The 14,955-nt window shown below is 37.8% G+C and overlaps 1 protein-coding gene across 4 annotated transcripts in view; it reads right to left on the bottom strand.

Annotated features, from left to right (window-relative positions):
• Nucleotides 1–14,955, bottom strand: part of dis3l2 (DIS3 like 3'-5' exoribonuclease 2) — a 289,701-nt gene that overhangs the window by 178,026 nt on the left and 96,720 nt on the right. For all 4 annotated transcript variants that reach the window (XM_060834771.1, XM_060834767.1, XM_060834770.1 and 1 more), the window contains 3 exons: nt 12,468–12,598; nt 8,308–8,555; nt 5,418–5,591 (listed from right to left, as the gene is read on the bottom strand). In XM_060834771.1, the coding sequence (XP_060690754.1) occupies nt 5,418–5,591; nt 8,308–8,555; nt 12,468–12,598 (553 nt within the window). The remainder of the gene's footprint in view (nt 1–5,417; nt 5,592–8,307; nt 8,556–12,467; nt 12,599–14,955) is intronic.

Below are 14,955 nucleotides of genomic sequence, written 5' to 3'. Positions count from 1 at the left end.
CCCAAAATTGGTAATTACATCCTCCCACTCAGACCTACCCCCCTACCCTATCTTTGTAACCCTGCACTTACCATGGCTAACCCAACTATCCTGCACATCCCTGGACACTATGGGTAATTTGGTATGGTCAATCCACCTAACCTGCACATCTTTGGACTATGGGAGGAGACCAGAACACCAGAGGAAACTTATGCAGACACAGGGAGAATGTGTAAACTGCACACAGACAGTCATCCAAGGCTGGAATCGAACCAGGGTTCCTGGCACTGTGAGGCAGCAGTGCTAACTACTGAGCCACCGTGCCACCCACTTGACCTTACCAAATCAAAAGGAAACTCAATGATGTGAATTATGTAGTGAATACTTAAGACAGAAGAGAAATTAGTGTAGGTTCATGTTCAAATGTTACAATGGTACTGTGATAGGTCAAGTTAGAAGTGAATTTACAAAGTTGAAGTGAATATGGAAATAAATAATAATATCATAACCATTTAAGAATGAACCAGAAATTAAATATTTTAAAGTCCACCCTCATCTAATCAGATTGAAAATATGCATATAATTAAAATGTTAGATGGAATATCATGTTACAGAATGCTATCCACCAGTAAACAATCACAGTGATTTAGGAAAGCTATTACTGGTTCTAATCAATTAGTATACATATGCCAGTAAAAAAAGTCTTGGGTTATACATGATATTACTAAAGAAGTTGTATCACCCATAAAGCAGCATCTTTACGTACTTTAGCCAGAGAAGCTAGCACATGTGAGGAAGAAGATCAAGTCCATTATGGAAAATTATATTATTAAAATCACAGTAGCTGAAGCTCACTTATTGGAATGTTACTGAAACCAGATGGATCACAATCATTATGTATAATTATCAAAATGTCAAATGATAACAAATGAGGATTTACATCTATTTCCATGACTGAAAGACTACATTGATAGTAGAAAATAAATATTTGTGACAAAGGTTGATTCATTAAAAGAATATTGGCAAGATCCATTGATCAATACAGACAAACAAATATCAGCTTTCATGATCTCGGTTGGACTTCATCAATGCAAAGCTATGCTGCTGGCAATGCAAAATACACCAGCGTACTTTCAAAGATAAATCAACAAAAGCAGTGAAGGATTATGCAATGTGTTGTACAATTATGATTCAGTTGTGTTCAGCCAAACCTGGGAAGAATATTTACAACAATTTAACAATCTCGTTGGCTACAAAGAGCCTGTTTAATCATAAACATGTGAAAAAGTGATTTTGCCAAAGCATATTTGGGCTATACTGTGGCACAAAAGCAAATATCTCTGAATGAAGCAAAAGTAAGGGCGATGTTGGATTTCCAGTGCCTAAGACAATACCAGAGATTTTAGTATATGTGGTTATGACTGGATTCTATTGAACATTGTTCAAATTTCAACACTTTAGTGGCTCACTTAACAAAGTCAAGAAATTTATCTCGACAGAGGTGGGGTCAGAGTACCTTTCACCACTTGCAACCAGGACTGACCACTGTGCAGATTTTAGTAGCACCACATTATGCTAGGCCATTTAAGCTGGTTATTGATGCCAGCAATATCTGAGTTTGTGCAGCTTTATTAAAGCAGGAAAGAGAGGGAGAGGTCAAAAGCCAAACAGCATCTTTTCTCAAAAGTTGAATTCTTGCCAGGAAAAATACTCAAGTGTGGAAAAAGAAAGTCAAAGTCTGGTATTAGACTTCAGAATATTGAAGAGCCATCTATCCAACAACTCTGCAGAGACTATAAACTATACAGATTATAATCCTCTAACCTTCTAAGTAAAGTTTCATACCAAAATATTAGACTGTTTAGCTGGAGTTTTATACTACAACTATACAATTTGAAAAGTTAATTCACGTGCCAGGAAGAGACAATACTACAGAAGATGCTTTATCAAGAGCATATATGGAGAAAAACAAATGTTGCAATCAATATGGAGTTGTGTAGAATGTGATTTTTATGAAAATTTTATACGGTTGATGTAAATACATTGTTATGGCTACAGTAAAATCTGTAGATAAAATAGGCATAAGTATTGTAAGATTAAAATGCCTTTTAAGGATATATTTTCATTTGTTTCTCCAGTGAGGTGTTGTTAAAACATCGCATAACTTTATATTTCATTCACACTTTGTATGTTAATAAATGAAGACCTGGTTGGTCACTTTTAGAGTTCCATGGTGAGTTTGGAAAGCTTGGTGCCAGGGAGTCTGGAGGCCTATTTTGTTCCCATTTATTTTAATGGAGCTCTAATCCACTGAGTTGAACAATTCAGTGCATTTCAAAAGTTTTAAAAATTGCTGTTATTTAGTGACATGGATCCAGTGATACAGAGGAACAGAACAATCCTGAAAGTCAGCCTGTATGTGAGCGCACTAAAGAATGGAGGCTGAAGTATTAAGCTGTTGTAAGAATTCTGATAAGAAAGCCTTTGGAAATTGTGTCTTTGGGATTAAATATTTACTTGGAAGTTAAACAGATAATTAGTTTAGTTTGCAGTTGATTTTAGGTACTTCATGGAAGGGATACCAGATGGGAGAAAAGAGCTTTTAGACAATTCACCTGAAATTCACCAAATGACAACCAATTACTGCCATGACAGGCTGAGCAAGAGTGTGGAAATATTGGTCACTGTTTGATGGGCAATGCTGGAATAAAAGAAATAGTTTCAAGTTGAATCTTTTTTCATAATGAAATTTTTCAAACTTCTTTGACTAGCGTTATATATTTCATGTACTCTTTTCTGGTTATTCTTTGAGCTAAATGTTTTATTCTTTGAGCAAATGTACAGTAGAAGCCTCTTCTAGATGTGTTCAATAAATCCATGGTTAAAGAAAAACAAAGTTCGGATCTAACAAGTCAGGTTTCACTTTGGGATCTGACTTGTCCAGGATTATCAGCTGGGATCATAACAAATTCAACAATTTAACTATGATCATTGAAATAAGACAAGAACATCAACTTGCCCTGAAATAAGACAAGAGCATCAATTGCCCTGGATAGTTGGTTTGAAAAAAGATGTTTACAGATTTTTTTTCTTGAAAATAGCATTTGTAATGCCAAGTTTCCTAAAACATCCTTGCACCTGAAAGCCATCATAGTAACTGCTGAATGCTGTCCAAAATACTTTTTCAAGTGACTGCTTATATGCATGTCTTGCACAACACAGAGATTAACATAGCAGCAAGAGGACTACTTAAGTATTGTAGTGAACAAAGAAAAACTAAATATCTGTAATGCAATACCTCTAAATGTTCTGTTCTTAATGTCTAAATTATCTATATTTTATATCTTGTCTTGCAACCTGGAATTTATTTTAAATTCTTTCTACAGTGATCCAAATAGTTACAGGTGGTTTGTAAATACACTTCATATGAACATAGTGAGGATTTTGAATATGTAGCCAAAAAAGCTCTATTTGACTTTACCACACACATTTGCAGCCATCCATTTCATGAGAAGATGATCCGTACCTTGATGAACAGTTGTGTTCAACATCACCTGCTGATAGCTCAAGTCCCTAAATTTGGCATGGTAGTTTCTGCCATTTTTCTATGAATGAAGACAGAAAGCTCAGAAGGTGTCAGATTTGTTGGTTTCTATTTTCTTAAGATCCTCTTCTCTGCTATTCCAAGTTTTCCTTTTCTGCTTGCCTTTTCCAATGTCCATTCAAAAAACAACTTCCAGAGTTCATGGCCATTGCTGAGTATCTTCAAGTATCTGTGCCAACATCTATATTTTATATTTCTGTTGCAAGTTTCCTTGCAGTGAATTTATGGATGCGCAGAAGGTTGTGAACCATTTATGGCCAGTTCACTACATAATAAACCTTTGGGTATAAGGCCATTCTTCATCTAACTAGCATGACTGAGTCCATGCTGCCACTGTTGCTTTCATAATCAGCACATGCTGATCAAGTTAGCACACTACAGGATCTCTGAATTGGTGACCTTGTTCTGGTAAAAGATGTTGAGGATGGGTCTGAGATGAAGATGATGGAAACTATTCAGCTTTTGTGCCTTCCTAGCATATATTGTCCAGGTCTCTCAACAGTACAGGCATACACTGAAGACATTGAAAGCTTAGTAGATGTGCAGTCCTTCCTGATGAAGTGTTTTTGCCCAAACATCGATTTTCCTGCTCCTCGGATGCTGCCTGAACTGCTGTGCTTTTCCGGCACCACTCTAATCTAGTGCAGTTTTGTGTTCTCAATCAAGTTCCTACTGTGACACACTCTCTTAATTTGACATAACAGCTGCAATACTGCAATGTGCATGCTGATTTCAGCATCAAGTGACATAATGTTTGTGACTTTGGAACTAAATGAGGTGAACCAATCATCAATGGCCAGCATCATCAATGGTAGTACATGTCCACGACTGATGTGAGTTTAACACACGAGTTCTTAAATTCACTAAAGGTCACTGAAGAAGTGTTGACAATATTGTCTTTGTCTTCTACTCTTTCTCTATCCTTATACAGTTTGCATATTTATCTTGTTTGTTCTTAGTATCCTGCACCAAGTTTTGCAACACAGTTTCTGTACTCCATACACAGATCTTCTAATTTTTCTTTTTACACATCCTGCGCTGCATACTGCATTTTCTTTCCCATGTGTTACCTATTATCTCTCTGCTTCTAAAGGCAAAATTAAGTGATACACCTTTAACTAATACATTTAGTGAGAAACTCAATAGCACAACCTGATTTTATATCCTGTATAATGGGAAAAATTTTGATTAAGTTAAAGCAGTCGGAAAACTGACTTTTGAGAACAGCATTGATTGTAAACTCCAGCAAATACTCCTTGATTTAACAATTCATCTGAAAGAAGACACTTTAACAAGCTAGTATCATACTGAGATATCTACCGCAATTATTTTCTCAAATTCTGGAATGAGGCTTAAATCCACATCTTATTGGCTCTTAACCGAGCCAAACCAAACACATGATACCGAGTGACACACCTTCCAAAATATGTCTTTAGAAAGAGGTCAACTGCATGGTTCTAAACTAGGGAGTTATGTAGTAGTGAAGTCTGTATTACTCACACAATCAACAGTTGTGTGAATGCTCAATTCATAGTTTGGTATGAAAACTGACTTTATGTTCTTGCTTTGGAGGACTGAAGTCTGACATATCGGATTCTTGTATGAAGAAAATACTTTGTTCATTTCAAATTGAGTCCTCGCCATCCAGATTCAGACTCCATGAACAGCTAGATCCTCACACCATCATGTAATAATTTCTCAACTGAACTACTTCCAAAGCTGGTCAAATTTTCAGTCTTATTTTCAGTTTCTAACAAAATGCATAAATCAAATCTACTGTATTGGTCAAAAAACACAGCATTCAAATTTATTTTTATATTTTTATTGTACTTGCCGTAAATCTTTACGTTTTTGCAATTCTTCTTTCGTGATAGTCCATGGTAGAGACTTTGGTAGACAGTCCAGTACCTCATCAGGGAAATCAGAGAAATCCACATCATACTCAGTAAGGATGCCCTCAGTTTCAGGTTCAATTTCACCTGCTTGTCCAAGACTTTTGGTCAAATGCCTGTTTACAATCAAACACAAAACAAGCTAGGTTGTACTATGCATTTCACTTCATCATTAATTTTCTTGCTTACCATTACTTTCTAAGGATCTCAAACCTTTAATAGATTTGACGTGATTAGCCAAATTGGTTAGGTTAAGTATTAAATCACAGCTAACAATAGATCAACTTCTTTGCATCATTAGATTCATTAACTCTACATTATGCCAACTTTTAAGGCTTCTGGGTTATTTGCCTTTATTAGCTGAGGCACTGAATATAACAGCAGAAACGTTTTAATGGAGCTGTATCAGACATAAGTCAGGCCATATGTGGACTGCAATTCTGGTCGCCACACAATAAGAAGGATATGATTGCATTATACAAATTATAGAAGTGATTCACCAGGATATTGCCTAAGCTGGATCTTTTCAGCTCTGAAGGGAATACTAGACAGGCTGGAGTTGTTTTACTTTGTTCTGTGTGGGTTTCTGCCAGGTGCTGTGGTTTTCTTCCACAGTCCAAAGATGTGCAAGTTCATTGGATTGGCTGTGCTAAAATGCCCATAGAGTTCAGGGGTGTGTAGGTTAGGTGCATTAGCCATGGGAAATGCAGGTTATAGGGTAAGGGGATGAGTCTGGGTGAGATGCTTTTCGGAAGTCAGTGTGGATTAGTTCGGCCGGATGGCCTGCTTCCCCCCAATAGTTAGCAAGTATTTAGATAGTCACAAAGCACCATACCTTGCACGGCTATGGGCCAAATGCTGGGGAAAGTATATAATTGCTTGATGACTGGCAATGATGAGGAGCTGAAGGGCCTCCTTCTGTATTGTAAAACTCTATGACCATCATTAACAACTAGCTAATAAGTAATTCTAGAGGCATGAGGATTTCTTTGTAAAAGAGACCTTTGATGTTCTTGAGAAGAGAAGGATGTGTAGTAAAATAGGTTACATCGGTGTTAATCAGAGACCAGGAGTGTTGAAATAAAACCCTGAAGAGGTACTTAAAGCTGTGTACATTGAAGTCAAGGTACGTAAGAATCTTCCTGGAGCTATATCTGCAGTTCCAGTGTAAACGTTGAAGTCGCAAGTTACAAGTGACTTTAACCTACAGAGTTTTCAGATACAGGGAATCAGGGATAAGTATTGTACACACAGTATTTTGGATGGTGTGTGGGGCTGTGCTTTGGGAACTATACTGTTGCTGTCTTGTTCCTTCTCAATTTATAAAGGTGTGTTTTGGGATTAATGAGTCATAGAGATGTACAGCACAGAAATAGACCCTTCGGTCCAACTTGTCCATGCCGACCAGATATCTCAATCCAATCTAGTCCCACCTGCCAGAACCCGGCCCATATCCCTCCAAACCCTTCCTATTCATATACCCATCCAGATGCCTTTTAAATGTTGCAATTGTCCTAATCTCCACCACTTCCTCTGGCAGCTTGTTCCATACACGTACCACTCTCCCGATGAAAAAGTTCCCCCTTAGGTCTCTTTAATATCCTTTCCCTCTCACCCTAAAATTATGCCCTCTAGTTCTGTACTCCCCCATCCCAAGGAAGAGACTTTGTCTATTTATCCTATCCATGCCCCTCATGATTTTATAAACGTCCATAAGGTCACCCCTCAGCCTCCAATGTTCCAGGGAAAACAGCCCTAGCCTATTCAATCTCTTCCTGTAGCTCAAATCCTCCAATCCTGGAAACATCCTTGTGAATCTTTTCTGAACCCTTTCAAGAGATACTTTTACTGCGTGGTTAAAAATTGTTGAATTTGTATTATAATTAGTTTGATTTATTCTATTTTATCTTCAGTCCTTTTATTTATAAACTTCTGTTTATTGTTACATCAAAATCTGCAGCATTTCGCTCTAAGGTTTCAACAAGAGACCATGTTGTTAAAAACAAAACAAATTCAAATATGATCTATCAAGCTAAGTTTCAGTCTGGGATTTGACGCATTGAGTAGTAATAACATCAATTGGGAAGATAGTATTAAAATAAGGCTCTCCCATTTAATACAAAACTGTGGAGAAATTTCTCCTCAGGGAATTAAGTGTTTTTTGTAATTTCCGACCATAGAAAGCTATGGATGCTGGATCATTGAATATTTTCAATGTAGCATTGGACAGGTTTTTGATCTGCAAGAGAGCTCAGGGATTTAGGGAATGTTATGTTATCGCCTTTAGAGTGATGTCTTTTAAAAGACATACAAATAAGCCAAGTACCTAGATGCTGACCACAGGACCTGAATACTGCAGCATATGAGGCACAATGTGTCACTGGAAATTACTCTACGGTATATATAGTTTAGCTGTAGATGGTCAAATTATTCACACAGTTAAGTAAATCAAGAACATATTTACTGAGGGCAGGCATAATAGTGAAGTTGAGATCACATTAGAACGCCACAATTTTATTAACTAGTGGAACAGGCTTGAGAGATTATTTGTCCTACTTCCTGCTCCTCCTTCTTATATAAGTACTAATTGAGAACAAACATTTTTTTTCAATATCATATCTCAAGGTTCATCAGGCACTAAAATGAAGGTATTTTCTGACAGAAATTTGGTATAATTTAGTAGACATTAAAAAGACAATTATGTTTGATCAAACTGCATAAGCATCATCATTTAGGCACAACAGTGGAAACTTCTGTATACAATGCAATACTCTGCAAATTGTTGGTATTTCAGTTTAAATTATGCATAATTTAACAGCAAATTGTCCCTACCCATCTGCAAAACTACTGTCATCCCTCCAATCCACAATACGGCAAATAAAAAGAACGTTTTCATAATCTGAAGGCCTAGCCATAAAATCCTTTGGGCATTCTTCTGAAGGAACCAAGATTCGAGGTACTCTGTGATCAACAGGTGAAAACATGAAGAATCTCTTGTAAAGTTCACTGCTTTTGTCAGGTAATGGTTTGATAAATCCGGTCACAGCTCTGGAATGTTTCTTTTCCACAATATAAATTACCTATATGCATGAGAAAAATAATAGTGGCATTCTTTAGTCTTTTTCACATCTACAAGCAAATCAGGAGTAACATTTTTTGAACAATCATTCAACATTTCACTGTGAACTGAAATAACTTGCTAACAGATTAATGTAGTAGGTGCTCACAAGTTATCCCTTCACACAAAAAAAAGAACTTTAGCAAAGCACAGTAGGGAAAAACATACCCTGTGCCTTGAAGAGATTTAACTTTTGAAAGCAAGATTAATGACTGGATAATTTTCCAACGACACAGGATAGTTCAATATTGCCATGTTTAATCTTCATTAATACAATTTACACCCAGCATTCTAGATCCTTTTTTTGGGTCAAATGCGGGCGGCACGGTGGCACAGTGGTTAGCACTGCTGCCTCACAGTGCCAGAGACCCAGGTTCAATTCCCGCCTCAGGCGACTGACTGTGTGACGTTTGCACATTCTCCCTGTGTCTGCGTGGGTTTCCTCTGGGAACTCCGGTTTCCTCCCACAGTCCCAATTCAGGTGAATTGGTCATGCTAAATTGCCCGTAGCCTTAAGGGAAGGGGTAAATGTATGGGTGGGTTGCGCTTCGGCGGGTCGGTGTGGATTTGTTGGGCCGAAGGGCCTGTATCCACACTGTAAGTAATCTAATCTAATAGTATCATCAATCTACTCTTGATCATCAATCAAGTGAAGAAGGAGACATTCACAGTGCTATCAAGCAGTAATGGTTAAGTAAAAACATATTGACTGATATTCAGTCTGGTTTCTGTCAGAGCCACTCAGCTTCTGATCTCACTACAACCTTAGTTCTGAACTGCTGAACTTGAGAGGTGAAATGAGAGAAACTGTCATTGACACGAAGGCTGAATTTGACCTAGTGAGACATCAAGGAGCCGTGGCAAAACTAGTCAATGAGATTCACGGGAAAACTCTCACTGGTTGGAGTCATACCTTGCATACAGAAAAATGATTGTGGTTCTTGGAGGTCAGTCATCTCAGCTCTGAGATATCACTTTCCTCAAGGTAGTATTCTAGGCCAACATCTCCTGCTGCTTTATCATTGATTTTTTCTTGACCTTAAGGTCAGACTGGGCATAGTCACGTAATTTCACCATGTTCAGCATTTGCAATTCCTTAGATAATAAAAGTAGTCTATGTCCAAATGCAGCAAAACCTAGACAATATCCAGGCCTAAGTTGACAACTGACAGGTACTATTCATGCCATACAAATGCCAAGCGATGAACATCTCCAACAAGACAGAATCTAACTAACATCCACTGACATTCAATAACATGACCATCATCAAATCTTTCTCCAACAGCATCCTGGGGATTACCATTGACCAGAAACTGTACTGGACCAGATACATAAATAGTGTAGCTTTCAGAACACGTTAGAGGCTAGGAATGTTTCAGCAAATAACGCCTGACTCCCATAGTCTGTCCACCATCTACAAGGTACAAATCAGAAGTGTGATGAAATATTCCCACTTGCCTGAATGATCTAGCTCTAATAGGTCAAGAAGCTGGATAGAGCTACCTGCTTGATTGGCACCATTTCCAATACATTCACTTCTTCCAGTCATAGTTGTGTGAACTATCTACAAGATGCAGTGCAGAAATTCACCAAAGATCCTCTTACACCACTTTCCAACCTATGACCTCTACCATCTAGAAAGACAAGGACAGCAACTATGTGGGAGCAGCATCAGTTGCAAGTTCCTCTCCAAGCCACTTATCATCCTGACTTGGAAATATATTGTCTTCCTTTAGCATCACTGGGTCAAATCCTGGAATTCCCTTCCTTACAGCATTGTGGGCAATCCTATTGCATTTTTCTCCCCAACTGCCAATTGGACTGACATGGTATTCAGAAAATTCTGAACTAGTACTACTAAATCCTTTTGTGGTTTAGATTTCTGAAGCCTTTCCCCATTTACAAAATATAGAACAACCTCAATTATCCAAACAAGACGGGTGGGGAGTATTTTGTTCGATAACGGATTGTTTAGATAATGGAAAGCATTTTTATGGGACCTTGAGAACATCAATTATCTGAAATTCAGACAACTGATGCTTGGATAATTGAGGTTGTTCTGTAATCTACACCTCTATCCTTCCTACCAAAGTATATAACTTCACACTTTCCCACACTGTACTCCATCTGTCACTTATTTGCCCACTCTCCTAACCTGTCCAAGTCTTTCTGCAGCCTCCCTGCCTCTTCAACACTACCTGTTCCTCCACTTATCTTTGTGGCATCTGAAAACTTTGCACCAATGCCCTCAGTTCCTTCATCCAAATGGTTAATGTATAACGTGAATAGTTTTGGCCATAACACCGACTCCTACGGAACTCCACTAGTCACCTACTGCCATCCTGAAAAACACCACTTTATCCTCATCTCTGCCTTCAGCTAGTCAGCCAATCCTCTATCCATGTCCCTATCAGCATTGTCTCTTATTTAGCAGCCTCCTGTATAGCACCTTGTCAAAGGCCTTTTGGAAATCCAAATAGATCACGTACACTGGCTCTACTTTGTGTAATGTGCTCATTACCTCCTCAAATAGTTCTAACACATTTGTCAGGTATGTGTTTCCCGTGATTAAGCTGCGCTGTCTCAGCCCTATTTTACCATGCACTTCCAAGTATTCTAGAATCTCATCCTTCATAACAGACTCTAAAATGTTACCAAGGACTGAGGTCAGGCTAACTGGCCTGTATTTCATGTCTTCTACCTCCCTCCCTTCTTAAACAGGGGTGTTACCTTAACCATTTTCCAGTCCTCTGGTACACTCACCGACTCCAATGATACGTTAAGGATCACCATAAACACCTCCACAATATCCTCAACTGTATCCTTCAAAACTCTATGATGTCCAGCTTGTTTATCTGCCTTCAGACTTTCCAGATTTCCTTGCACCTTCTCCATAGTAATCTCAACATCCTGCCTGGCCCCAAAGAAAAGTTCTACCCCATATGCATTTAGTCCATCACCCAAAACCACTAACATTGACCTCAATAATATCGCACATCCTCCCTCTCTCTGTTCATCTGATGTTATATCCCTCATCCATGCCCTGATATCTCTGGAATAGTCAAGTCATATCTAATGTTCTCCTGCTGGCTTCCCATTCTCCGTAAACTTGAGTTCATTTACAATTTTGCAGCTATCATACTCACAAATGTATGCTGGCATCATTTTTACAAGCTTCAACATTGCTTTCACAACCTTGAGTAGTTCAGCCCCAGCAAACTCAGCAATCTCTGATAGTCTTACAAGAGTCATCCCCACCACACCCTCTGTCTCACCCCACCCACATAAGATATCTGCTCTTCTCCAATTCTGGCCTCTTTCACATCCTGCTTACATGTAATATAAAACTGATTAATTGAAACTAAATTGTTCACAATTTTTAATCACATACTGAAATAATTAAGAATACATCAATGCTTCAATAGTATTTCATAAATCCGTGAACAACACGGAGAAAACTTTCAAAAGCATGCTTGAATTGGGATGAAGTAGAAATAAAATAAAGAAGAAATCAAGAAAATTTTTCCAACAATTAAAGAAATTCCTATTAACAATATGTAACAAGATCAGTCATTTAATTCCGAGGTCCTGATCTGCAGGGTCAAACATGACAAAAACTATTGAAATTGGCTACAAAAACATGTTTACTCCAGTATTAAAGTTGGCATTAAAATAGGTTTCAAAATTAAACAATAAGTCAATGGAAAATAGAGGAAAATGGAAGAATGAGGGAGATAAAAGGGCACCCATTTCTTGAACGGGACAAGCTATTTTCAAAAGATCTAGAGTTGCCTGCAAGTTACTGTGACTTCAGGCCATCAGCCATGTGTAGATGATTGAAATAAAATTAGGTGAACTTTTCATGTGTATTTACCTTGCCCGTTCTTTGAAGAAATCTATCTGGAATGCTTGAATCATTTACAAGATTGCAATGTTTTCCGTGTTTCAAAGTTTGCATCTTGGCAGCACTCTTATCAACCGTCTGTGTTCCACTACATCCAGTAGCTATAAAAATCAATGTTTTATAATTACAATATCATATAAATTGGAATGTTTCACTTTGTTCTTTTGTGAAATAAAAGTAGGTCATTGATCAATTTTTGTTTGCATTCCACATTTAAATTAAAATTGTATCTAACTGTCAAATAAAAGAATAAATTAATGAGTATGAAGGCCTGAAGACAATACCATAAAAGCCCTAAACTTCTAACCATTTCCCAACCAATAACCTGCAATATATTGATGATATGGTTCAACCCAGCAACAAGTAATTTGAACCCTGCTTGACAAAGCAATGAACAACAACTCAGTTTGTGCACTGCTCCCACATGTTCCTGTTGGTACAGAAAGTGAAAACCAAAGGAACAACTTAAGGATTTATAAACAATAACGATTATAACTGCACACAACCAAGTGAGGAATCACAGAATTCTTACAGTGCAGAAAGAGGCCATTTGTCCCAGTGAGTCAGCACCAACCCTCCAAAGAACATCCTACCCAGACCCAGACTCAGATTCCAATCTAGGTAACCCTGCATTTCCCATGGTTAACCCACCTAGGCAGCACATCCCTGGACACTATGGGCAATTTAGCATGGCCAATCCACTGTGGGATTAAACTGGAGCATTCACAGGAAGCCCATACAGACACGGGAGAATGTGCAAAATCCATACAGTCAGCCAAAGCTGGAATCAAACCCTTATGTGGTGAGGCAGCAGGGCTAACCACTGTGCCACCATGTTGCCCTTGAATACAAAATAACAGATAAAATGGATATCTGAGCTACATGAATCAATAATTCAGTCTCGGTTCAGTGCACAGAAGCTTTATCTATCACTTATGGTACTGTGTGAACACAGCTTTTGGATTTTGTCAACTTGCAAGATAATGTTAAGTAATTTAATCAATCCCAAGTGAAGGAGAAATGAAAGTCGATTTTCCAGATAGCCAAACAATATTAAAAAAAACCTAGCCTGTCATCACAAAAACTAGTGGATAATTCTAGAAAGATAAAGCTTGCCAGATAACTCAACCTGCGAAAGCTTTAAAGGGACAACAACAAGTTCATTCCTAATACATGAACTGGTGGAATACAGCCAGTTCTGTTGACAATAGAACCAAATGCATTTTCAAACACACTTAAGACTAGATTTTTCTGTTGTGCTGCGGTTAAACAAAGAAGAGGTGAAGAGTGGCGGCAAATGAGTAAATAACACTCTACAGTTTTGTGCACTAAACAAATGGGCTTGATTGGGAAAAGAACCCTTAATAGCATTGCTATTCAGAAGTTTCAGTCTGGTCAAAAACCCTACGTATAACTAATATTCAGCTGAAGAGGAGCAATTAAAACAGTACCTAGGATTTCAAGGTACCACATTCTAAGTATTTGATGTGGCCAACCATCCAACTTACAAGAATTCGAGTTACACAGCAACAGTAAATAAAGATTTGTTTTTCCAAATGATTTCACATCAAGCTGAGACATGAACTTTAGAACCGTTTCTGAGGCAACTTTTGCCAAAACAATTTTCAAGTGCTCTTTTACTTCAGAAGCAGATATAGATGATTACATACATGGCCTTTTTGCTGTTTATACTGGAAGTTTAACAAAAACTATGGTTCACCAGAAATATTTATGCAGCTGTGGTGTTTATTTATCCATATCAAAAACACTTGCTCACAGCCCCTGGGTGAAATGCTTAAAAATTTCTTTCCAAAATCCTTTACTCATCTTCCCCACTTCCGGACACCCACAAAAGAACTCCCCACCAACCTGTATGAACGGCATGACCCTTACTTCAAAATAAATAATTGTCTGTAAGTTCTGCTCTAATTATATTAAACTGTAGATCTCAGCATGCAAATATATCACACTTCTAGCAGAACACAAATATTATGGACCTGACTGTCTTAAATTTTGCATTCATAAAACAAATCACTAGTAGGAAATAGGTACACTACTGTACTTATAAAGTACTGTACTGCTAGCACTAATGAAGTTAACTACTGCAGAAACCATAAACAGGTAGTCAGTTATCAATGTCAATGATGGGGGAACAAAAATCACACAGTTGAGGAAAATAAAATTCTTCTAGACACTGTCCATTTATCAGAAAACTGAACATGCTTCTGTAAGTTAATTTGGTAACAACAGAAAATTATGAAATGTTGAAAAATAACCTGATCACACAATTTCCATGTTTCAGAAAGGTACCCAGTATCTATTCTATGAGAAGTCTGTGTTTATGGGAAATGAGAAGCTGAAATGATCATGAAAACAAGATCAACTTGTATTTGTACAACATCTACGTATGTTAAAAGAAGTACCAAGGTTTTTCACTGGAGCATCCTAAAACAAAATT

This window comes from Hemiscyllium ocellatum, chromosome 13, assembly GCF_020745735.1.
Source record: "Hemiscyllium ocellatum isolate sHemOce1 chromosome 13, sHemOce1.pat.X.cur, whole genome shotgun sequence".
In the NCBI taxonomy this organism is placed as follows: Eukaryota; Metazoa; Chordata; class Chondrichthyes; order Orectolobiformes; family Hemiscylliidae; genus Hemiscyllium; species Hemiscyllium ocellatum.
Note: the sequence above shows the minus strand (reverse complement) of the source record. Positions and strands in the feature narration are given on the sequence as shown.